The sequence below is a fragment of the Cyprinus carpio genome, chromosome A4 (genome assembly GCF_018340385.1).
Source record: "Cyprinus carpio isolate SPL01 chromosome A4, ASM1834038v1, whole genome shotgun sequence".
Lineage (NCBI taxonomy): Eukaryota > Metazoa > Chordata > Actinopteri > Cypriniformes > Cyprinidae > Cyprinus > Cyprinus carpio.
The window spans coordinates 4724526-4749400 of NC_056575.1; the positions used below are offsets into that span (position 1 = coordinate 4724526).

A 24875-nucleotide genomic window follows, 5' to 3' on the forward strand; every position below is an offset into this window, starting at 1 on the left:
TCTTAGTTTATAAAATCACAGCTGTTCATTGTTAGGTAATGTTACTTCACAGTGCATTAACTATGTTAACAAATACTGTACAACTTTTTGATTTCAACAATGAAGGCTATAGCCTAAATGTTGAAATGAACAATGTTGTAGCAGTGCAGTTTAGTAGTAGTAAATGTTAAATAATGTAGTTAAATAGTTTATAAATAGAACATTATTGTAAAGTGTTACAGATTTTTTTTTTATACACCAATTAAGACGTCTCGTGAGTTCAGTGTTGGACAGGTCAGTTGTTTAAACCATTCATTAAATTGAATCGGTTCAAATGAATCATTAGTTCGTGAATCAGACGTGTACGGCACGCGTTGTGTAATTATCTCGGCAGTTTAGGATATCGCACAAGATTTGACAACACAGAAAACATTTCATCACTGGATAGGTGTTTTTTTTTTTTTTTTTTTTTTTTTGTTCGACAGCATCGTGTCAATTGATTTTGATTAATATGCGCGAGGGAGAGAGAGCAAGACTCTCGTGTTGTTTGAAGACGGTGAAGGTGAGCGCGCGCGGCCGGGGGCTCGCTCGCTCTCTCTCTCTCTCTCTGCTCATTCTTATATGCGCCGTTAAACTGACAGGACTTAAAAACATATGCAAATGATAAACTTTCACTCTATGATGGTTAAGCTGTGCAATTAATCCGCGAATCACATTCGTCAAGGGCCGGGGAGCAGCTGGCCCATATGGTTAATGAATAACGGATCAACTACGACAGCCTACATCACACATCCTGCGATGTGACTATCGTGGATTCGTACATCGCGATATCGATGCTTAAATGACACATCGTGCAGCCCTAATTTCCACAGTGACCGCTCCTTTGGCACAAACGTACCAAGAGCCTTGCCAAAGAACCCTGAGCTCCTGTTATGAAGCACAGATGAATTGCTGGTCTGTCGGACTGGCGGTAGGTCCAGATTCTTACATCACAGCATGTGTGTTACTGTGCGGTTGAGTCTCACAGTGTTGAGATATCTTTGGTGGTATTCTCCGCATTGCTCCGAAAGGAAAAAGATTTTTGATTTTGCATGTGAAATATCAATTTACACCCGTATCATCAGTAATTTACTGTGGTTTACAGGCCTGTTGGGTTGTGTTCAAATTTCTGGATTGTAATTGCACATCATTGGTTTTTCAAGTCTTGGAGTGTATCGAATTTAATTGCCTGCTAGTATCACAGGCGATTACATGCCCTAAATCCTGTTTTGTATGGAAAATACTAAATGCTTTAGCACATCCTCACGTAATTGTTTTGCAACTTCTTGATCCACCCGACAAACAAAATATTCCCAGTTTCTGCATAATTTATTTGGCCTGTGCTGCAGGATGCTTCATGTGTAGACCTAAATATTGTTAATAATGTTAATAATTCAGTCTCATTTTGGCATCACAGTCATGGACAAAACAGAAGCCGGCGCACATTTGCATATTAATGTGGTGATGAATAATAAATGAATCTAGAGGTTGATTAGCTGTCAGGTTCTTGGCTCGATCACAAATCAGTATGGGCTGAACTTGATTTAAATGAGGATTAAAAGCATGATCCTTTTGAACCATTTTGAGGTTAACTGCATGTTAATATGTGTCAGGATGGGGAGTAGCTGAATTAAAGAAAATGAAATAGATTTGTTTATATATTTAACAAATTATTCATTACCATTGTTGTTGATGTTGTTATATATTATAGTGATTATTCTAATAGTATTCTAATGCTAATATATTTTATAGTTGCTAGTTTGAATTGATAAAAATAAGTACCCATAGTAATAATAATAATAATAGTAATATTAATACTTTTCTACAGTTTTGATTAATAATACTTTTTCTGTTAAAATATATTTTTTGTCGATTTTGGTATAATCATATCTACATATTAAATGGGGATTTTGACTCTTCAAGAGGTATTTCACTGTCATTCAGAAATTAGTTGCTAGTTATTGTTTCTTGTAGAACATACTTTAGCAATTATAAAATTATAAAAGCATTTATAGAAGATGTTAATATCAGAATTCTATTAGAATATATAATTTAGTGATGAAATGTATATTATAATATTGAATTATGAATGTAATTTGATAATAATAATATTTATAATAAATAATAAAAGCTATTGTTGTTATTAAAAATTACAATTATTATTAAAATTTTACAATTTAGTACAATTACAGTGAAAATATTTGTGTAGTTTGGTTTATGCATATGATGATGATGATTGCAGTTCAGTGATGAAATGTATATTATAATATTTTATTATGTGCAATTTGATATTATTATTATTATTATTATTATATTAATAATAATAATAATAATAATAATAATAATATAATGTATTTTTTTTTTTTTTTAATATTAATGTTTTTTTTATTTTTTTTGTTTTTATTATTATTATTATTAATATAATAAATATTTGTATAGTTTGGCTTATACAAATAATAATAATAATAATAATAATAATAATAATAATAATAATGTTATGCTATAATGTGTTTTTAACAGTTTTAATGTATATTTTTCAGCATTAAATTGGCCACCATACTGTCTAGGTACTGTTATTGCTGTTGGAAACTAGTTAGTGACTACTTTGAACCTTTAATATGTTTTTGTTCATGAGCCAAACCCTCTGATTCTTCCTCACTCCACTCAGCAAATCTTTATTGCTCTGTTTCTGTTTCCTGGACGGCTCAGGCAAAACCTGGAAGCACTGAGGCAGATACACATGTCTCTTGGCGCCGAGAACTTGAGCGGCGAGAGTAAAGCCATCATCCTGAGCTCTGTGTCGTGCTGTAAAGAGCTTAGACTACCCAACTGTAGCATCACACTCTCTCAAACCAAAACCAGATCTGCAGTTGATCCACACAAACAGAGTCTTGTGTTGAGTTCTCTATTTCGATGTCTGAGCCCAGCCAAAGGGATGAGGCTCGCTGTCTCAGGTCTGTGTCAGTCCAGCGGGATTACGGGAAGCAAGAGCGTGGCACCCTGCTGAGGTTTGGACTGTGTGTTTGTTTCTCTGCCACTTTCCCACAATGCACATGGCGTCAGAGTTACTTTGACTTTGCTTCCTACTTCTGCAACATTTTTATGGCGTCATCTCCATCAACAGTATTCAAACTTATGCAATATTACAAGATATCTTTTTAGGACAAAATCAAAGCATATATAATTTTCTGATAAGACAGTACCAGAATGCTTTAAAAATATGAATAACTTACAATTATAAATTATATTAATTGCATTTTTATATGAATTTATTATTAGCCTAATCAAGATCGTTTGTTCCATTCTGTGGTGGTCTGTCTAGAGTAGCTGTAAACGCTCTCTTAAAAGGTAGCTGACTATGTAGATGTCGAGGCAGCTTGCTACATTTTTAGCATTTAGCGAATCCAGGAGCTTCAGTTAAGAACCATGGATGAACATTATGTATCAATCCAAGTGAAGAGAGATGAAGTGTCAAGGTCTGTTTCATCTTTAGTGTAGCATAACTTCCAGTTCCTCATGATTAGTAGTGTGCAAACATAGTCAGAGATGATTCGTTCTGTTTGTTACAGATGGTTTAGAGATGACTCTACGGGCCAGAGTCCCAAACATAGATTAGGGCTAGTGCTAAAAAGGATTTTCAGTGCAGAATTACTGATGTGATTGTAATTTAGTTCAGATTCAGGGTTAATCTGTGTCTGGGAATCAGGCGCTCTACTATAAATATGTTGTGAAATTATATTTCTTTATGTTTTTGAAAGCAAAGTGTGTCTTTTTTGTTGTTTTAGTTACAATTAGAGGGCGACCGATTTCATTGCAAAAATGTAAAAAAAAATAAAAAAAAATTAAAAGTTGTTTCTCATAAAAGCATAGTTTGTTTGCAGATGCCACTTTGATTGATGTTTTATCATCTAATGCATTGACATTTAAATATTTAAGTGTGTCCAAATACATTTTTGGTTCACTATGCTTGAGCTTTTGAAAGCATATTTGTGTGTTTGCCATTGAAGTTTTATATTGGTAGTTCATATTTTTGGAGAGGTAAAGATGTCTTTCTCCCTCTCTTTCTTGCTCTTTATTTTTCTTCAGGTAATTATAAACCACAGAAAATATTTTTCTGTCACTGAACACTTTTGAGCCTCTCTGGTGCAGCTCCAGCTCGGTTAACAGCTACTATGCGGTTACCGGGAAAGGATTTGAGCTCTGTCAAGGACTCCACATCCAGGCTAAATAATTTGCCACTGAATAATTTTCTGCTGCCGAAAACCACCATAATTAATTCATTGGACCTACTTTGTTATTTTGGCTTCTGAATTTTAAAGTCAAATCACACAGATAGGATGCAACTGCAATCTGAAACTTGGGTTGTGAGGCTTTTTGGATGGACAGAAATGTTGGGCGATGAGATCGTAATTGGATGAGCGTCACACGGACTGACCTCAAAAACGGTTTGAAGTTGTCATTTTGTGAATATATTCTGTTAGATCCAGGTTTTACAATTTTAGTGGTTCAGCTTGCAGTATTTACAATTGAATGATGAAACATTAATGTGAACTTCAATTTTACGTTTACTGAGGAAAATATGAGTGCTGCTTGTCTGTGCAAAATTTACTTTTGTATTGTGAAAGTTTAATTTGGAATTGAATTTTATGTTTGGTGTGGTTCTTTTTTGAATCGGTCGGAATACACTGGTCGCACTGTATGTTTTTGATCCACTAATCCAATCAGGAGTCATTCATTAGGGAATCATTTGGACTATACTGATGGCACTTTTATTGTGATTCACTTAACAGAATCAACTCATTGGATTCATTCTTTTTGGTATAGTTGGAATAAACTGGTCTCACTTTATGGTTTTGATTCACCTAAAAAGAATAGACTCAAATGAATCATTCATTTGGGAATTGATTGTATTATACTTATTCCACTTAGTTTTTGATTTCACCAAAAATAATTGACTCATAGAAATAATTCATTTGGGAATTAATTGGACTACACTGATTACACTTTGTTTCTTGATTCTCTAAGAAGAACTAATGACTCCTTTGTTTGGGAATGTGTCAGTGTTTCTGGATGCTCTGTCATCATTTAAAATCTTATAACACACGCACAGAAGTTCTCAATTAGGTCAGAGTCTCTGTGTGGGTATCCCAGATTGGCCTGTGCCCCATAATACCATGAAATCCACTGCAGAAACCATTTGTGCTTTGTGATCTCCGTCAGGTGAGATAACCAGATTTAACACACTTATCCCATAATCCCCTTTGAATGAAGTGGGCAATGATGACATCATTATAATAGATATGAGAGCTTTCATGGTGTTTGTTTTTGTGAAAAACTCTGATTACACAAGAAGTGTCCTCTTTCTCTCTCACTCTCTCACTCGCACACTCTTCTTTTTTTTTTTTTTTTTTTTGTCATTTTCCAGTGCTTATAGTCTGTCAATTCGTCTTTTCCTCTCACGTGTCTCCCACCATCGTTTTGTTACCATATTTTTTAATTTCTTCTCTATTCCTTTAATTTTCTTGGCTCAGGCAGCCTTGACTTCAAAGTCTCTTAGCATGCGTGTTCATTAAAGCGAGTCAATGCTTAAGGAAGAGAGACAAGTCACTTGTATTAAACCTTCTCACAGCGCTGAACTTCAGAGCAAATCTGGCAACCCTTCCCTTATGAGCTGAAGCTGAGGTGAAACTAGGCTTTGAGCATCTGATATTACTTCAGATGCCACAACACTGCAAACCAGGCAGCTTTTACATTTGTGTGCTCTTTGAATTCAGCCAAAAGGTCAATCTGTGACGTTTACATCTTCTTTGGGTCAAATGCTTACGCACTATACAAATGGCACAAGTGTTGTATGAATGGAAGAGAAAGGATTATTATTATTTTTTTTTTTTACAAGGGTATCATATATTGGCTTGAAATGTCATTACTTTGTAAATACCAGTATTATTTTATTATTTGATATGCTGTTAACACTTCATAATAAGGTTTAATTTGATAACGAGATTTAACAATGAATAAAACCTCTACGGCATTTATTAATCTTGGTTAATGTTAATATCAGCATTTATTATACATTTTTTAAGATCAAAAGTTATAGCTGTTAACATTAGTTAATGCACTATGAACTAACATGAACATTTTTATTAAATAGCATTAACAAAGGTTAATAAATGCTGTAAAAATATATAATTAGTTTGTGTTAGTTAATGCATTAACTAATGTTTACAATTTATTGTAAAGTGTTATTAATATTCAGATTTTCTGTAATTTTAAAATTTTCTGTAATTTTATTGTGATTGTCATATTTATTTATTTTTTTTAAATAATTTTTTTTTATCATTTTTTTATTTAAGGTATTTTAGTACATGAAATAAAGTTAAACATTAAAAAAAATTGCCTTTGCTACTAGCTGAAAAAAAAATATATTACTTGAGATACAAATTGGTATATATATAATTGTGTGTGTGTGTGTGTTGCCTTATTTTTGGTTTATTTTATTTCTAGTAATGAATTTTGTTTTTTATGGCTTTAGTTTTACTTTAATAACCCTGGTAAACAAGGAGTTATTGATAACTGATTGCTGTTTTTTTGTGTGTTGCAGTGCTGGCCAGTTTTCGAGGAACGGTGCAGCATGGCTTGCCTCTGGAGATCGGAGACACGGTGCAGATCCTGGAGAAATGGGAAGGTACATAATCACTGATGTCAGCCCTCTTTTACATTTATTTCAGTAGTATAAACCACATTTTTGTGTTTACACCAGTTGGGCCATGCTGGTCTGTTACTCGCACGAGCAGATTATTATTGCAGGTCGACCAACTTGACCAGGAGAAAGTGCTGAAAACATGCATTATACTTGTAATCAGTGATAGTTTAAGCTGACCAGCTGATTTAAACTGTCTAAGCTGATATAGGATTTTTTCATGTCAGCAGGGTTGCTTGAGTATAATGTTGCCAGATTGGTCTGGGAGCTTCCCTTCTGAAAGACCAATAGTTGGTCACAAGCATATGATGTTTTGGATGATGACGTGCATGTTTTTTCCTACCAGTCTTCTTAACCAGCAGGACTTCCTTTTCATTCAGCTTTACCGGGAAGCCCATGCAGGTTGAACAGCTTGATTCATTCATGTAGGGCTGCATCTAGCCGTTATTTTGATATTCGACTAATCTTATAATTATTAGAACAATGCGTCGAATATTCAGCCGATTATAATTAATCAGTGACTCTTAACTGTCAAATTTTATTTCAGTTAAGAGGTTGCATTAGGCATGTGCTTACTAGCTATACAGACAATGAAACAGGGTTATTAACATTTAACTAAATGTATAAAAACATATTTGTTAATTGAAATAAAGCTGCAATGAAATATAAGTATTAGATGAAAAACTTGCACTAAATGAAAATTAGAAATGTTGGCTTGGCAGCTAACTATTTAAGTTGAAGCACTAAAATTGAGCACTAAAACTTCAAATAAAAACTATAACTGAACTAAAATAAATCAATTAAACCTAAATAGTCAAATAAAATGACAAGAACACATAGCAATATTAAAATTACTAAAAAATTTGCTAAAATTAAAGTGAAAGCTGAAGATATAAAAATAATAGATAATTCAAAATATCAACGAAATCTATTACAGTATATAAATAATAGTAAAATAACACTGCAATGAAACCATTTTATGATGATACATTCAATTAATTATAAGTAAAAATGCATAAGTGTGTGTTTATGGGAGGGTTTTGTATGCAAAGTTTAATTCAGTAAAAAAAAAAAATATATAATAATTAGTGGAAACCCAGCTATAAGTAGCCTAAATAAACTAGTGTGAAAGCCATTCTGGTGTAAGATGGTCTTTTCAGCAGGGTTGGCTTGATTTGATAAACTGCTGACACAGAGACACCTGTACCACCGCTTATTCTTTTCAAGTAAGCCGGAGGATTTGAAACCAGTCTTTTTATGTGACCCACTCTTGTCTCCTTCGTTTCCTGTTTCTACCCTTTGAAGACACACTCCTTCGTTCTTTGAGTGCACGTACTTCCTGTTTTTTTTTTTTTGAGTAAGAGACCTGGTTTCATTTGGAGAACACCAGAAATGTTGTGAAAGGGGAACACAACTCTTACACAGTTAATGTGAAACGACATATTCATTAGTTCTTGACTGACTGCAGGTGATAATCATCAGATGAAGGGTCGTGTTTCTGTATTCAGCTGCTGTTATTACTCCATTTACCGTCCAGGGGCTGCCTGTTGTTCACACCTTGGCTTTTTGCCAGGAAGCAGAGTTTGTGGGTTGGTTCGCAGTGGGCAGTAGGTTTATCAGTGCTGGAGATGTTCACATCTGTGGTAGTGCAGAGTCGAAATGATCCTGAGGTTGACAGTATCTTGTCAGTGTGTAAGAATGAGACTGATAGAGTGGGTGTCAGTTGTGTAAATACAATAAATTATGCCACTAAGTTCCTACAGTAAGTGATAAAGGGTGTTTAACAAGCATTTGTGTTGTACATTGTAAATCTTGGGTGAAACAAATGCTACAGTTGCTATTTTATTACTCTAGATGCTATGTTCAGTGCTTTATGGTTGGATGTTTGAGATATTAAATATCTCTTAATGGAAAGAAGCATTTTTGATAGCCATTCATTGCACACACATCTTAATTCTGTCAGATTTAACATACTTAAAGGTATATTCACCCCAAAATGAAAACTCCTTTATAGTTTGCTCACCCTGAAGTTGACAGTAGCCATTGAAAACAATACTATGGAAGTCAATGGCTAACCCTGCGGGTGATTAAATGATGACAGAGTTTTCATTTTTGGGTGAACTGTTCCTTTAAGTAAATAAGCATAGATTTGCCCTTTTTGTACTAGAATTTCCATCATTACTTACTGTGTTTTGTTAGTTAAGTAGCTTTATGATAAGGTTCAGTCGGGAAACATTAGGCCAATATTAAAGATGTAAGACACAGAAATGTTGTGTGTTTCAGGTTGGTACAGAGGATTCGTCCTCAAGAACCCGAATGCCAAGGTAAGCAACTGTCTCTTTGTCTTTTATCAGTCGTGTTTGTGTGGGATGCTATTTTTAGTTCTTGAAATATCACAGCAACACCGTTAGCTGAAACACACGGATCAAAGACAATTTCTTGCTTTATTTCTGTCTGTTTGCTCCTTTGATTATTATTAGACTTATTCATTTTTTTTTAATTATCTGTTTATCTATCTTTCTTTTTAGGGCATTTTCCCATGCAGCCACATCCATCTGAAGAATGCTCATATCAAGAATAAAGGGTGAGTTGAAGAAAAAAAACGCAAACACATTTAGCTGAGTGTTCAGTATTTACTGTAGTAAATCTCCCCCCATGATATTAGTAACATCTGTGTAATTTCAGATATCTGGCATGTCTGTGTAAAGTGCAAACATGCACATTTTACACATCTGTTCGCTATTGTTACTGCAGTACAGCCACTTTAACCTATAGTTTGCAGTCTCCAAGAAAATGTTGTTCCAATGGGTTTCCATGCACCACTAAACCGTCTGATTTGTTTTGGATTTTTCTGAAAAAATGAACAAATTTGTAAAATATATTTAACCTTTCTCCATATCTCACACACAATTATTTTAATTTAAAAACTTTATTGTTTTGTTAAAAAAATGTAGGTTTCATAAATTTGCAATCATGAGCTATAATGCAAATATATAATTATAAACCAGTATTAACAGTATTATAATATAATATAATATAATATAATTATTAAAATTACACATGAACCACACAAAATAACCTATGATGCTATATTAATTAATAATTTTTCTGTTAATCATAATATGATATGATATGATATATAATATAATATATTTTTTCATATAATATAATATAATATAATATAATATAATATAATATAATATAATATAATATACATTTTTTTCACATTCACTCATTAATGAGAAGTTGCTGATCAGATACAATGTGGTTTTAAGTTGAAAAATATTAAGTTTTTACAAAGCAACCAAACGACCCAAATGCAAAAATCATATATAGATTTTGAACATATTGTGAGGGTTAAAAAGAACTAAAATTGTGGCAAAATATTACATTCGACTTAATCGATATAAACAGAAAAATCGTCCAGCTGTAATTCAGACAGATCTGGCCATGGAATTGTTTTAGCTTCTTCCATATTCTGCATCCGTACAATATAAGTGGTGTTCTGGATTTTATGAAACATACCCACATAATGCTATATGAATATAGCGAGGGCGAACACTGTACATCTGCTTTCTTCTTTGATTAATGAACAGTATAGCATCGGCAGAAGCAGATGAGGTGTATCTCATATCTGTTTCACTGTGTGCCGCCCACATTTGACTCACAGGCAGTTTGAGATGGTAGTGCCGACCGAAGACTCTGTCATTACGGAGATGACGTCCACCCTGAGGGACTGGGGTGCCATGTGGAAGCAGCTCTTTGTGGTAAATACTGTTAGCGCAAACAGCAGTCCGCCCACAGCCAGACGCTGGCTTCGTGAACTCGGAATATATTATTTGTATCTGTTGTTGTGGGGGGTGTGGGGGGACTGTTTTTGAGTTATTTTTACACTGTTCCCTCAACATTTCAAGTTTTTCTTTCCTGTCTTTTTGTTTTATCCCCAAAGAAAAATGAAGGAGATCTGTTTCACAGACTGTGGCACGTGATGAATGAGATTTTGGACCTCAGACGGCAGGTACTGGTGGGTCACCTGACCCACGACCGCATGAGGGACGTCAAACAGCACATCACGGCACGTCTGGACTGGGGCAATGAGTGAGTTTTGTATCACCTGTGCGATGTGTTAAAGCAAAACACCTGTCACAAACACGTTCAGGTCATATTTCTTACAAATATGAAAGAAACATAAGTAAAATCTCAAAGCTCCAGCTGTCCAGCTCCACATAAGAGTTCATTAACCATCAGATAGCGTGATTTATGTGAATATGAATTATATTGCATTCTGCATGAAGAGATTGAAGCCTAAGACCATTAAGTTTTTTTGGGTTTTTTTTGCATCTGGCATTTTTTTTTTTTTTTTGACAATTCAGCATATTTGCAATCAAATGTTTTTTTACCATAATTCCCCAAAACTGTTTTTATTGTAACTAAAAAAGTTAGATATTATTTATGAATAAGTATAAATAAATATTAAAATTCCCTACTGTTTAAAAGAGTAGGGTTGGTAGGGTGTTTAATGTTTTTTATTGTAATTTAAATCTGTGATGTTGGGTTTGTAATGTATTTGATTTAGAATTCTGTGATGATAGGAAAGTTTTGACATATTATTTAGGTTTAAAATAATTATTTTCTTTATTAATGGGTTTTGATTTGTGAATTTATGCAGCATTTGCGCTTGCATGATTTGGTGAAACATGTTGGACATAGACTTGTAAGATTGAATTATATTCATCTTTCACAGGCAGCTGGGTTTGGACCTGGTCCCCAGGAGGGAGTTCAGCATGGTGGACCCGGATGAAATCAGCATCACCGAGCTCTACCGGCTGGTACGTCTGTTTTGCTGCCTTACCACAACAACTTCATTCCTGAGTCGATCGTCTCAGAAAGAATTCTCTCCATCCCCGATTTAGCCCCTTATCCGTTCCGTTAAATGCAAGAGGCCCGTGATGAAAGCCTCACATGCTCCCATCTGCTCGCCTCTCAGGCCCCATGGGGAAAATTACAGTAATTCTGAACCGTACAGACAAGATACGCCGCAGAAAATTACTGCCGTCATGGATGTGGAAGTCTGGTTGCAGGCCAGAGGGGTTGTTGACAGCGGGGAGTCTCTACTGTGATATAATTGAGTTATGTGGAGCATTAACTCGGGTAAACGTGACCCGAAGTGTCCCAGTACTGGCAGCCGGACTACATTACCGCACCCTGTCTGTGGTTTAAATGGCACTTTTTGCCATCAGCTGCATATGCGATAAAACACGAGGAGGTGACGGCCAAAAAAATCATTTTAACTCAAAAGTTATGACAGCTTTATTAACAGATCTTGTTTAAACTTAGAACTGGCGTTTTTGACGAATGACTATCCAAGCTAAAAAAGGAAGTTCTTGGCAGCCATTATTTATTTGCTTTGGTTGTTTTGTGCTATGATGGTCTAGTTTAGCTGTGATTGAATAGCAGGCGTTTGGTGTGTGTTTAGACTGAGCTCATTACCTGTGACACATACCCAGAGTGCTGTGATGAATAGTGTGGGAGTGAATCAGGTCACAGTCTCCCCACACACACTTTAATTAGTGCTGAGGATTCAGACATCAACACAAAAGAGTGTGTGTGGAAGAAACTGGGAGATTGGAAACATGGCAAAGAACTATAAATCTGTATCAGCCAGAATTATTTTTTCTTTATCAGTATGATTTAGTCAATTTTAGAAGCAGATATCAAGAAAGTTTTCACTTTTTAGTGGCATATTGTCATTCTTGAGGTTTTCTTACTTGTTGGTTTGGTTTGGTTGATTATTCATGACAGTTATTACCCCACACATGCATTATCAGAGCACAGGTGGTCTTTGTTTGGAGTTCATGATTTAAAACTAAGCAGTTTAGAGTCCAGAACCTTCCAGCCTGCCAAACAGGGAATAATGTTCTCATTGAAATTCCAGTGCTTTATCTTTTTAGCCTATTCATTCCTATTAAAACTCTGTTATTTGAGCTTCTGTTTACATCATTTTTTTCTCACGGAGAAGGAACTTCTGCTCTCTTTGATGGATTTATTTTTCTTCTATTATTAAGGTACTTCAGTACCTTTGTTTTTACTCATACTTGCATACTTACTCATACATTAATCCTAATGACTGTAAATTTACTTGAATAATTGCTTGCAAAACTTCCAGTGCTAATTAAGTGAGAAATACTTAAAGGCTACATGTCATTGTTTCATTTAATTGGTTATTATTAGAACAACTTTTTAAATTAAAGTGTGTTCATTAGTGTTTGTCTTTGTCCTCCTCATGCATACACACAGATAGAGCATATGTACTGCCCATTGGTCTTTTTATATTTCACTTCACGCCTGTTCAGATCTCAGTGTCCTCACACAGAGACGTGCGATCAGAATCCGGTGTGGTTCAACGACTCACGAATGTGCACTTAAAATAAGCCTGTGTGCAGTGATATGCATGTGAGGATGTGTGTGTGCATTTGACATTGCACTCTGTGGTGTCATTGCAAAGAAAGGGGCATATTAACTGAAACAAATTAGATTTGGCTGGCTGTAAAGGAGTCGTGATGTGAACATGGAGGCACTGGAATTCAGTGGAATATTCAGTGCAATTCTTATGATATTATGCACAGCTTTTCCTGCCTTTCTTAGTGTTAAAAAAGAGAAACACAATGCAAAGTCTTCATATGCATTGTGTTACTGGGTCACTTTTATGTCTGGCTTTATTGAAAAATGGATGCATCACGTGTAATCACCTGTATGTGTTTGGATGGATAGATGGAGAATCGGCAACGGAAGAAAGAAACTCCAACTCCTGTCAGCACACATCACCTGTTTGTCCATTTGAAGAGTCTGATGAGCTCAAACCTGGGTGAAGAACTGGAGGTCTTCTTCTTCATCTATGATAGTCGAGAGAACAAACCGCTCAGGTGAGCATCTAACCAATCATTTATACATGGTTATAAATGCATTATAAATGTAGATTTACACTTGTACACTACCATTCAAATGTTTGGGGTTGGTAAGATTTTTAAAATGTTTTTGAAAGACGATTCTTCTGCTGACAAAGGCTTCATTTATTTAATCAAAAATACAGTAAAAGTAGTAATATTGTGAAATTCCAGTATGCTGATTTGATTAAACATTTCCTTTCTTTTAATGAAAGCCTGTTTCCACCACAGAATAAAGAAATAAAGGTAACTGAGACACAATTCTGACTCTTTTCTCGGAGTTGCAGGTTTTCTGCATTTATATCTCACAATTCTGACTTCTATAAACTCAGAATTGCAAGAAAAAAATGTGTGAATTGTGAGATAAAAAGTTGGCGTTACAGTTTTTGTTATTAAAGTCTGAGCTTTAATTTTAATGTTTTTGAATTGTGAGATAAAAAGTTGGTATTTGTGGCCCGATATCCGATTGGTATCCAGGACCCTCTTGTCATCAACCTTGTTATTATGAACTTCCTCCTTAGGGTTCAAGCCTGGCCACTGCCAGAGCCAGATGAAAAACTTAGGATTATTTTTTTTTCATCATTATTAGGGCTAAAGCCTGCAGGGCGAGAGCTGTGTTGTTTTCCTTAGAATTGTTTATCTCATCTATTATTATTTTATTATTATTTTTGTAACCGTCTCAGCAGCTGCTTCGGGGCGTTTGCTCACATTGAACAACTCTTTCCCATTGTTCACAACACATTGGAACCTTTTTCCATTAGGGCCGGGCAGAGACTGATACACGGTCGCGAATGGCACAGGGGCTCTGATTTCCCCCTGTTAGTATGCTGGGCCATATATCATACATACTTTTATGTAGATATATGAATGGTCGGTACCCTATAGATCTCATTCTTTTTGAATTTTTCGCCTCAACAGACTGGCCTGCGGCTTCAATCTGCTCAGTGTCAAAGTCCTGACAGCTTTTCTGTGGATTTAATCACAATAGGGCTGTAAAACCAATTTGTATATCTTACACTTAATGCTTTTAATGTGCTGTTACACACATTACTGCACATTACTGAAGTAAAAATGTATGCAAGAAACATCTACATTTATGCATTTAACAGATGCTTTTATCCAAAGCAGCTAACAAAAGAGCAACAACAGCAATGAATTTATTGCTGAATTGATGAAAATAGACTAGGAAGGAAGCTAAGAGAAGAAGGAAGATGATTTATTTATGTTATTTGGTTTAATATATGATACTTTTTGGAGATATACCGTGTTGTTGCATACTAGTATTATTTTGTTTATTTATAACTTATTTCATTTTTATTTCTATTTGTCTGTAATTTAGCATCTTGCTAAATTAACTTCTTTAAATTATTACTTTTAGGATAGTAGTTAGTTCCCCTCCCCCCTACTTTTTATCATTTAAAAAAGCCAAAAGAGAGCTATTATAAACTCATATTAATCTATTATTATATTATTATATTTATTTATTATGTACAATTTTATTTTTCTTATTATTAAAATGTATAAGAATAATTTCTTGTTATGTTTGTTTGTTTTTTTTTTTATTAATTTTTTGTTATATTTATTTATTTTGTTTGTTTCCTAATTTACAAACTAAGTTGAATTTTTTTATTTATTTAAAAAAGAAAATTCTTGTACTGATCCAGCTGCATTGGTGTTAGGCAGCTCTTAGTACCAGTTATACCCATTTCATCTAGCGGCGCATGGACAGTGAGTGCTGTTACAAAAAGACAAGGATGCTGTTTATATTCAGTTTTTTTTAGACACTCTGAGCTCTGCCACCAAAAGCCCCTTGTGTCAAGTCAAGTGTTTGTGCAGAAGTCTATCTGTGTTTCACTTCATTTTTGCCACAGGATGTGTAAAAAGTGCTGATTGACAGCTTTCTGGGTAACAGCTCCCCCTCTGTTCCCACGGGACCGTTTTGTGGCACGGTTAATATAGCCAACCAGACATACAGGGATCACTTTTCCAGCCATGCCGATTTATCCGGAGGGAGGCGGGTGGCTCGTATCGGTGTCCCATTTGAACTTCAATCCCCAGCATCAAGGGAGGAAATATCAAATTCTGGGATGAGAGAGAAAGAAAGCCGCCCTGTGTGTTATGGAAATGTTGGCGTGATATCTGCCGATAGCAGTATCCCAGTGTCCACAGACGCCTCTTCAGAAAGCCATCGCAGTCCTGCAGCTGCATGTCAAGGGCCAAAACAGCCTTTGTGCTCCTGCCTCTGCCAATGGGGTGCTGGGATCGCAACAATGCTGAGTTAATTACATGGTGTTTGTGTGAAGGGACGGTTTAATACAAGTCCGTTCATGAATGTCTGTATATTCCTGAGCGGATTGGATCTGTATGTTTTGTTTGGTTTCTATTGCCAGCTATTGTTCCTGTTGGGATTCATTCATAGGGCCGCTCCTCTTTTTATCATGGAGCTGTGAAAGTCATGTAACTGGATTGTGAGTTTGGTGGGTGAAGGACACGTGTGTCTGTCCCGTTATTCTCTTGTATTGACAGCTCATGCTTTACATGAACATATCTGTAATTTGCTAGATGCATATATTCAAAAATACAGTATTTAAAAATAAAGTTACTGTGGAAAAGTTATGGTATGTGATGGTATTAGCTGTTTATGTTTGAAAATTGAAATTTGAATGGTAAATGTGTGTTGTTAATGTGGTGTTTTTTTTTTGTGTTACTTTTTTGTGTTTTTTTATGTTTTCATGTTACGTATCCAATAAATGACCATGATATCACCATGGTACATGTACAAAAGCATGGATATTTTATTTTGTACATGACCAAAAAACATATTACTTTTGTACATCCAGAAACAGTGTTACTGTGGTGCATATCAAAAAATCATAGCATTACTGCAGTACGAAAAATGTATTGCTGTGTTTTGTTTTATTTTGGTTTGTTTTGTCACTTGTTTTTTGTTTTGAATGAGGTTTTGCTTGGTAGATATTTTATTAGGCAAAGTGAATTTGCCAAAAATGACACATGCAGTATTCTGTCCTCACGGACTTTAAAAATGCAATTGCTTGCGAGCTCATTATTTTTAAACTGCATTTGTACAGAATAAACTCATTGTATAAACTGAAAGTATTTCTCTCGCTCTCTCTCTCTCTGTTTTGCAGTGAAAGGTTCTTTGTTAAACTCAGTAAAAACGGTCTGCCCAAGTTTCCAGAGAAGACTGAAAGACAATGCACACTTTTTGTGGTGAGTGTTGAGATGAAATCACAGCCAGAGTAATCATGCAGAGTAATCTGTGTTGATTAACTGTCATTTATGTTTTGTTCAGGATCTGGGCAGCGGTGACCTGAGAAAAGATGTGTATATTGTTGTACACATCATTAGGATTGGTAAAAGCCGATATCTCTCCACTGAATTATTACTGATGCCAAAGAGCCTGAGTGTGATGAGCGCTGATCGTTTTGTGTGTGTGTGTGTGTGTGTGTGTAGGGAGGATGGGTGCAGGAGAGAAGAAGAACACGTGTAATGTGCAGTACAGACGTCCATTCGGCTGTGCTGTGGTCAGCATCGCTGATCTTCTCACTGCTGACTCTAAAGATGACCACCTGCTGAAGGTCTATGCGTAAGTGACCCTCCACAGACACACACACACACACACACACACACACACACACACACACACACACACACACACACACAAACAAACCGCATAACGCCTCAGGACCGTGAGATAAACTGAGTCTGACTTCCTGTTTTCAGACTTACTCTTTCCCCTGATTAGACGAAGTTGCCTAGTCACCATCATGTTCATGTTCAATGATTTTCTACAATTATGGAGAATCTGTGAATATAAGGGAATTTTAAAATTGTGATGTCCAGAATTTTTTTTATTTGCCCTGTAAATAGTCTTAGATGGTGACAATGCGTGAAAAACCTAAATAAGTATAGATGTGAAAAAAAAAAAAAAACCGGTAATAGATGATAAAATGGCATGAAAAAAAATAAATAAATACAAAAATGTCATTAATTCCAAGCCGTTTATTTCCCTTTTTTTTTTGAGTTAATAAAGATAATCAGTCAACAACTTTATTCAGAAAACTATCTAAAGGATTTGTTTAGTAATTTGCCAACAGGTAAACTTTTTTTTCATCTTTTTTTTTATATTTTTGTAAGCTCAAGTAGACATTCTTATGTATCAGTTTAAATGATAACAATTATTTTATCTTTTTAAAACGAATTTAACACAGTTTTTCAATGAAAATAGTCTTTGTGTCTATGTCACTGGCTAATAACTTTCCTTAAGAAAAACAAAGTTAAGGAAGTTGTATACTATTAAGTATAATGGTTTTAATCTAAAGAGTAGGTATCTGAAATATAAATGGAAATCTGTCTTAAACATCTGTAATATCGTGGCCTACTTTGCACTGAATGGCAGTCAGATGTGTTTTGCTCTAGATCTTTGTTGGTTCACACATTATCAGCTGGCTCGTAGCCAATCCTTTGGACTGTTAATATGATTGCTGTTCTTTATATCTGTGTGGCTCTGTGATTGAATCCAGCACTCTGATTGTCCTTGTTGTTTGCAGTTGCAACACAGAAAGCGACTGGAGTCAAATACACGACAACATCATTAAGAAAGTCAACTCCAGATACAACCTCTCAGGCTCCAACACAGGTAACAAAACCATCACAAGCCTGAGATTCAGTCCAGTCATTTATTGAAAACAATTTTCGTAAACGGCTCAGAAAATTCCATTGTTGTGACATCACACAATTAATGTAAGTCCACCCATGTTTACATGTCAGCATGTATTTTAATGTCCAGCATAAGATGTCATTTGCATATAGTCTTAAAGGTACAGTAACATAACAGCCTTTTTTATTCTAAAGGTCAGAGAGAGGCTGGAAAATGGTCATAAAAACCCAATCAAGGCTGTTTTTGGTGCATGAAACTTTATAAGTGGACTTCAGGGAAAATAAAACCTTCAAAAGTGAATTTCCACTTAAATGAAATACTCTCATTTTCAGCATAATGCTTGTGTATGTGGTTTGCCAGCGTGTCTGGAGGGTTGTATAAAGATGCTCGGCTCTCCCAGAAACCTCATTTGCATGATGACTAGAAGTTAATAATTTTAGATCTGAAGAAGCATGAAAGGAGCCTCAGGGTGGCTTATCCAAACAGCTACACATGGTAATATAATTCATTCTGGCAGGGGAAAAAACATAATGAAGCAAAAGCATCCAGATTGTAGATTTGCAGCTTTTTACAATTTCTGCATTTTCTGTGAAGGGCTGGTAAATGTACGCAGCACCCCCACATCTGTTAGATGTTGAATAATCACATCACAAAAGCAGGGAATACATTAATTTTGATGACTGACTCAAAAATCATTTATTCACCAAACAATGAACAGTAATGCTCACAAAAGTTGCATCAAGATTTTATCGAAATGAATGAAGATGTGATTTCTGCTGACATATGAAATTATTCAGTGCAGGTTTGTTAAATGCCTGCTCATGCGGTGGGAAATGAGATCACATCCTCACTATGATACTCATTCATCAGCCGTGACGTTTCTATTAGATTAATCTCTACTACATCAGTTACGCTGAGCAGAACAAAGAAACCGCTTTATCAGGACCTTGTTAAACATTATGATAATGATAATGATAATGGGCTGAAAATAAACTCTACTCACACTGTAATAATAGAGCAATGTTACATTAGAGATCACTGAATATATATGTACTACTTGTCAAAAAAATCTAATGGAGTTTTGTTCATTTAGAGCCAGTCCTAAAGGGCTTAATTTAATTTAATTTAATTTAAGTTAGTTTAGTTTAATTTAATTTTAGTTTAATTAATTATGTAATTACTTATTTTTATTCAGATTTTATTTCTGTTTAATATTATTTTAAATTTTGCCTTAATTGGAGACAATCCTTAAGGGCTTTACGTTTATAATTTATTATTTATTTTCCTTTATTTAAACCTAATTTTATTTTATTAGCATTTTTAATGAAAATGTTGCCTTAATTGGAGCCAATCCTAAAGGGCTATTCAATACAATAAAGTTCAATTCAATTCAGTTCAATTCAAATCAGTTCAATTATTTTTTTACTTTTTATTTAATTTAATTTAAATTTTTATTTAACATTTTGCCTTGATTTTATGTTAAACCTTGACATCCTTAAATGTATCTTACTTATATAGTGACTTAAATATCCTACGCATTCAAATGTATGTCATTTGCATAGCACATTTTATTAATTATTATCTCATAATTGCTGAGAAGTGAATACATGCTGCTACTGACGTAACATTTCTATTTGAGTAGCTTTAGTTTGGCTCAATTCCCATGTGCATGCTCTGAATCTGTGTGTGATTAATGGAGACGTTGTGCGAGTTCAGTAATTGAATAATTCTCCACCAGCACTTCTCCGACCCTGTGCCATCAAACAGCGATTATACAACACGAAGCCGTTGCCATTGAGTATGTGCCAGACGAGGTTTATGATCAACCTCAGCGCTGCTTCAGAACATCGTTAAGAGCTGCAGTAGCACAGACTCTGATGCATGTTTGAAATCATTTTACTGTCATGTACCGATGGGCTGTTGGAAGTTTTCTAAAGCTCAGCAAAACTCTGACCTGACTGTTCAGACGACAAGAAAAACAGGTTAAAAATAGCCAAAAATTACGTGTAAGGTAGTGCTATTCTAGTATAATTGAGATGATATTATAGTTTTTGTTTATATTTTGATTTATTTTTTTTTTTTTTTTTTGGTGTTTTGTTTAAATGAATGTAAATATATTTAATGCATTGATTTGTTTAATTATAATAAATGGTTTTTTTTGTATTTTTTTAATATTTAAGTTTATTTAATGTTTATTAAGGCAACATTAAAAGGCAAAATTTACATTTATCACAACCTCTCAAAATAAGAGATTCCATTGGGAGATTATTATATTCAAAGCTTTCTAATGAATATTCATGTGATCTGCAGTGAATACCTGTGAATATTCATCAAGTGCAGATGCAAAGTTTTTTCATTGTCGATCTGTTGGGTAAAGGTTCATTCGTTAAGTGATTGATTCAAGAAAGCTTTGACAAATCATCTGTAATTAGCTCATATTATGCTGTCTTTGTTTAACAATTAAGATGAATTCGATGTGTGTGTTCAATGCAGGTCTGGCGGTGGCGCTTCAGTTACTACACGGCGACATCGAACAGCTGCGGGGGAGAGAATACATGGTGCTTTTTACAAGAGGAGTGTCCATCACTAAAAAACTGGGCTTCTCTGATGTCATCATGCCAGGTGAAAATTATTTTGGCTTTAAGATCTACATATTTTTTTGCTCATATACACACCCAATTAAAAGTTTGGGGTCAGGAAGTTTTTGAAAGTAGTCCCCTTTATGCTCACCAAGGCTTCATTTAGTTGATTGAAAATAGGTTAAAAACAGTAATATTGTGAAATATTATTACAATTTTAAATATTTGGTTTCTGTTTGAATGTATTTTAAGATGTAATTTATTCCTGTGATGCAAAGCTGAATTTTCAGCATCGTTACTCCAGTCTTCAGTGTCACATGATCCTTCAGAAGAAAAATTTATTATTATTAATGTTGAAAACAGTTGTGCTGCTTCATATTTGTGGACATCATGATGCAATTTTTGAATACTTAGATGAATATAAAGCTTAAAAGAAAAATATTTATTTGAAATAGAATTTTTTTGTAATATTATAAAAGTCACTTTCGATCAATTCAGTGCATCCTTGCTGAATAAAAGTATTATTATTTTTTTTTACAAAGTCTTTTTTAGAAAATCTTACTGACTTTTGATTAGTGGTTTAATGACATATTACATTTTCTGTAATATTACTTATGTATACATTTATCAGAGTAAAGTCTGGTCCACTTAATAAATTAGTAAATGATCAGTGTTTTGGCAAGCTATCAATGTTAAAACAGTGAACAGAAAATGCATTAAAAAACTATATTTATATCTTCACCATTCAACATTACTTTTAATAATCAACAACAAATCGCCTCCTCCATAAATCTCTAATTGTAACCTGCAGAATTTTCTCCAAACTAACAAAATTATGGGAAAATGTGTATAAACTGTGATTTAAATGTACAGTACGTATTATATTCAGAAATGATCGCATCCATTTGTGCTAAAGAAAATAAATTAGAGTGCAGTTTATTTTCTCAACAATATTTTTGATGCTATATACTTTAGCCTAGCTCTACTTTGACAAACGTGTCTTTTCCCATCAGACTGATAAAATCCAGCGTGCCTTGACTCTCAGAAATTCCACAACGCCAACCAAACAGATTCTAACTGTAAAGTTTTAGAAGCTCTTGCCATTTTTGTGTGTGGCATTCATCAGGCAGTCTGTGTACGTCTGAGACTATTTTCTCCCTCCGTCTTTCCGTTACTGACCCAGATGTTTTGGTTGCACAAGCAGTCTGTCTGCTGCCTCCTGGATGAATGTGCCGTCACTGGTAGTAACCGTGCCTTATGGCTGGCCGATTTATTATTAATTAGTCTTTTTGCTGTAGGCTGATCTTCTCTCATTGTGTGGTTCACATACAATTTCCATCTTCCAGAAACTCCTTTGATTCCCCCCCCCCCCCCCCCGATTGCTACATTCTCCCCCCCCCCCCCCTCCTCCCATATGTTCCCCCGATTGTTGCTACAGTGGCCTAATGGTTAGAGAGTTTGACTCCTAACCCTAAGGTTGTGGGTTCGAGTCTTGGGCCGGCAATACCACGACTGAGGTGCCCTTGAGAAAGGCACCGAACCCCCAACTGCTCCCCATGGCTGCCCACTGCTCCGGGTGTGTGTTCACGGTGTGTGTGTGTGCACTTTGGATGGGTTAAATGCAGAGTACAAATTCTGAGTATGGGTCACCATACTTGGCTGTATGTCACGTCACTTTCACTCACTTCAACTTCACTTTTTTTCCACTTTTTATTATCTGGCCAGTAGTTTGGCATGACTACCGGTTTGAATTTTGGGTCTTGAAATAGGATTGCACACACTTAAATGCCATTACACACACATACAGGAACCCACACTTCCTCTGCTAGTTGTTACAAGTTCTTTGTCTCCTTCGTTTGCTTCCGCCACAATGCTTTAAAAAACTTGACCAGCAGACCACAGTGCATTTTGAAACCATGCTGCATGGGACAAAGCATGCAACAATGCATGCATCTTCATACTGTATATCTTTAGTCTCAGGAAATGTACCTGTGCCTGTTTCCTTGACATGAGCGAATGAGAACTTGGTACATCATATAAATGTTGAACCATTGCCTATTTTTTTGGCCGTAACATTTGCACCATTGTGAAAATGTGCATGTACTGAAGAGCTGTTGAGATGAGGGTGTCGAAGCACGGATGGACCATGAAAAATTGCAAGGTGTGAGCATGTAGATACACTTCCTGTGTGATAGACAATGTGTTCATTTGTTAGCAGCCTTATCTGTGAGTAACAGGATGCCCCTGCTGAGGACATTTGGGAGGGATGAACTTTTCATCAAGTCTGTTTTCTGCTCTTTTCTGTCATAATCATGATAAAACTTTTCCTGTGTTTTATCATTCGCTCATGGTGCTACACCTGGAGTGTATAGTATTAAACCTGCAACATTTTTTAAATCATGCAGCTTGTTGAGGAGAGATGTGCTTTTGCGTTTCTGTTCAATCGATGTGAAGTGCCTTTTCATTCCAGAATCAATTCGAGTTCCAGAAACATGTGAAAAAGCTTGAGTCTTATTGGTCTTTGTTTTTTTCTGCTGAGCAAACAGCATAAAAATCAATGTACATGGTAAAAAGTCATTCGATTTCTGTGTGAAGGCATCCATTGGGAATCGTGGTGTTCATTTTAACATTGAAAATCTATGTTGAAAATGCATTCTCTGGTGCAAATCTTGATAAGAGTTCTGAATTGCAAACAGTTGTAGGTTCGATCACACTTTGAAGGTGATTTAAGAAGACCCTCAGAGTCACTGATCAAAGCAATTTAACTAGACTAACTAAACTCGTTAACGAAATAGTTTGCCGAGTTGTTTTTAAGAAATAGTTGGACCATATTATTTGTTAGTTTATTTATTGCTATTTTTATTTAATCAAAAATAGTCCAAAAAATAATCAAAAAAATAATATATATATATATATATATATATCGATATATTAAAAAATATTATGATATATATATATATATATATAATATATATAATATATAATTTTTTTTTTAACTTTTTTATTTTCAAAATTTAACTTTTTATTCATAAATTGTTATTGTTTATTGTTTGTGTGTATATATATATAACATTTCTAAACAATGCTTTCAGCACCTTGTTGAATCAATGCCACGTAGAATTAAGTCAGTTTCTTGAAGGCGAAAGGGGGGTCAAACACAGTATTAGCATGGTGTTCCTAATAATCCTTTAGGTGAGTGTGTGTATATATATATATACACGTATATGTATATGTATATGTATATGTATATGTATATGTATATGTATGTGTATATATACACACACATACGAAAAACATTTGTATATATATATATATATATGAGTGTGTGTGTGTGTGTTTGTTTTACTTTTTATTCCAAAAATGTATAATAAAAGATATATTTATATAATATATTGTATTACTGATAAGCTGATCTGTAGCGTCCTAATTTTTTTGCATTAAATATTGATTTAAAAAAATATTTTTTCCACAAACTTTATTCTCTTGAAGGTGTATTCCAAAATGATCTCTACATAACACTGGAAAGGGGCGAGTTCGAGAAGGGAGTGAAGAGCGTGGCGAGGGAAGGTTCGTTGAAGTCACAGTCTACCGCGCTTGGACGCCGATGGACAGATCCTGCAAGGATTTTTTAGACTCATAAATGTCCCGTTTCCCTTGCTTTCTTATGAAGTACACACACAATCTTGGATACAAAAACCAAAAAAATACCATTGCTCAAGGGAAAATGTAATTACATTAAAGATAACTTCCTCCGGTGTTTAGCCCATCTAAATCTGAAATATATTGTTTCACACTCACACGCTGATGCAACAGCCAATCGAGGTGGAGGCAGTGAGAGTTTTGTGGTTATCTTTCCGTATCCTCTCACACTCAATTTCTCTGCTGACTTTCTCTCTGCAGGGGTTTGTGGCCGTGGGCTCAGGCGAGCCGGGCGGTGGAGGGATGCGTATCAG

At 35.0% G+C, this 24875-nt stretch overlaps 1 protein-coding gene across 1 annotated transcript in view; it reads left to right on the top strand.

Moving 5' to 3' along the window:
- Positions 1-24554, top strand: part of LOC122139369 (dedicator of cytokinesis protein 4-like) — a 46949-nt gene extending 22395 nt beyond the window's left edge. Inside the window, exons 2-14 of the mRNA XM_042736195.1 lie at positions 6620-6703; positions 9002-9042; positions 9247-9302; positions 10389-10485; positions 10668-10816; positions 11463-11547; positions 13490-13641; positions 16812-16893; positions 16976-17036; positions 17137-17269; positions 18234-18322; positions 20837-20965; positions 24412-24554. Of these exons, the coding sequence (XP_042592129.1) occupies positions 6620-6703; positions 9002-9042; positions 9247-9302; positions 10389-10485; positions 10668-10816; positions 11463-11547; positions 13490-13641; positions 16812-16893; positions 16976-17036; positions 17137-17269; positions 18234-18322; positions 20837-20965; positions 24412-24554 (1301 nt within the window). The remainder of the gene's footprint in view (positions 1-6619; positions 6704-9001; positions 9043-9246; positions 9303-10388; positions 10486-10667; positions 10817-11462; positions 11548-13489; positions 13642-16811; positions 16894-16975; positions 17037-17136; positions 17270-18233; positions 18323-20836; positions 20966-24411) is intronic.
- The last annotated feature ends 321 nt before the right edge of the window (positions 24555-24875 follow it).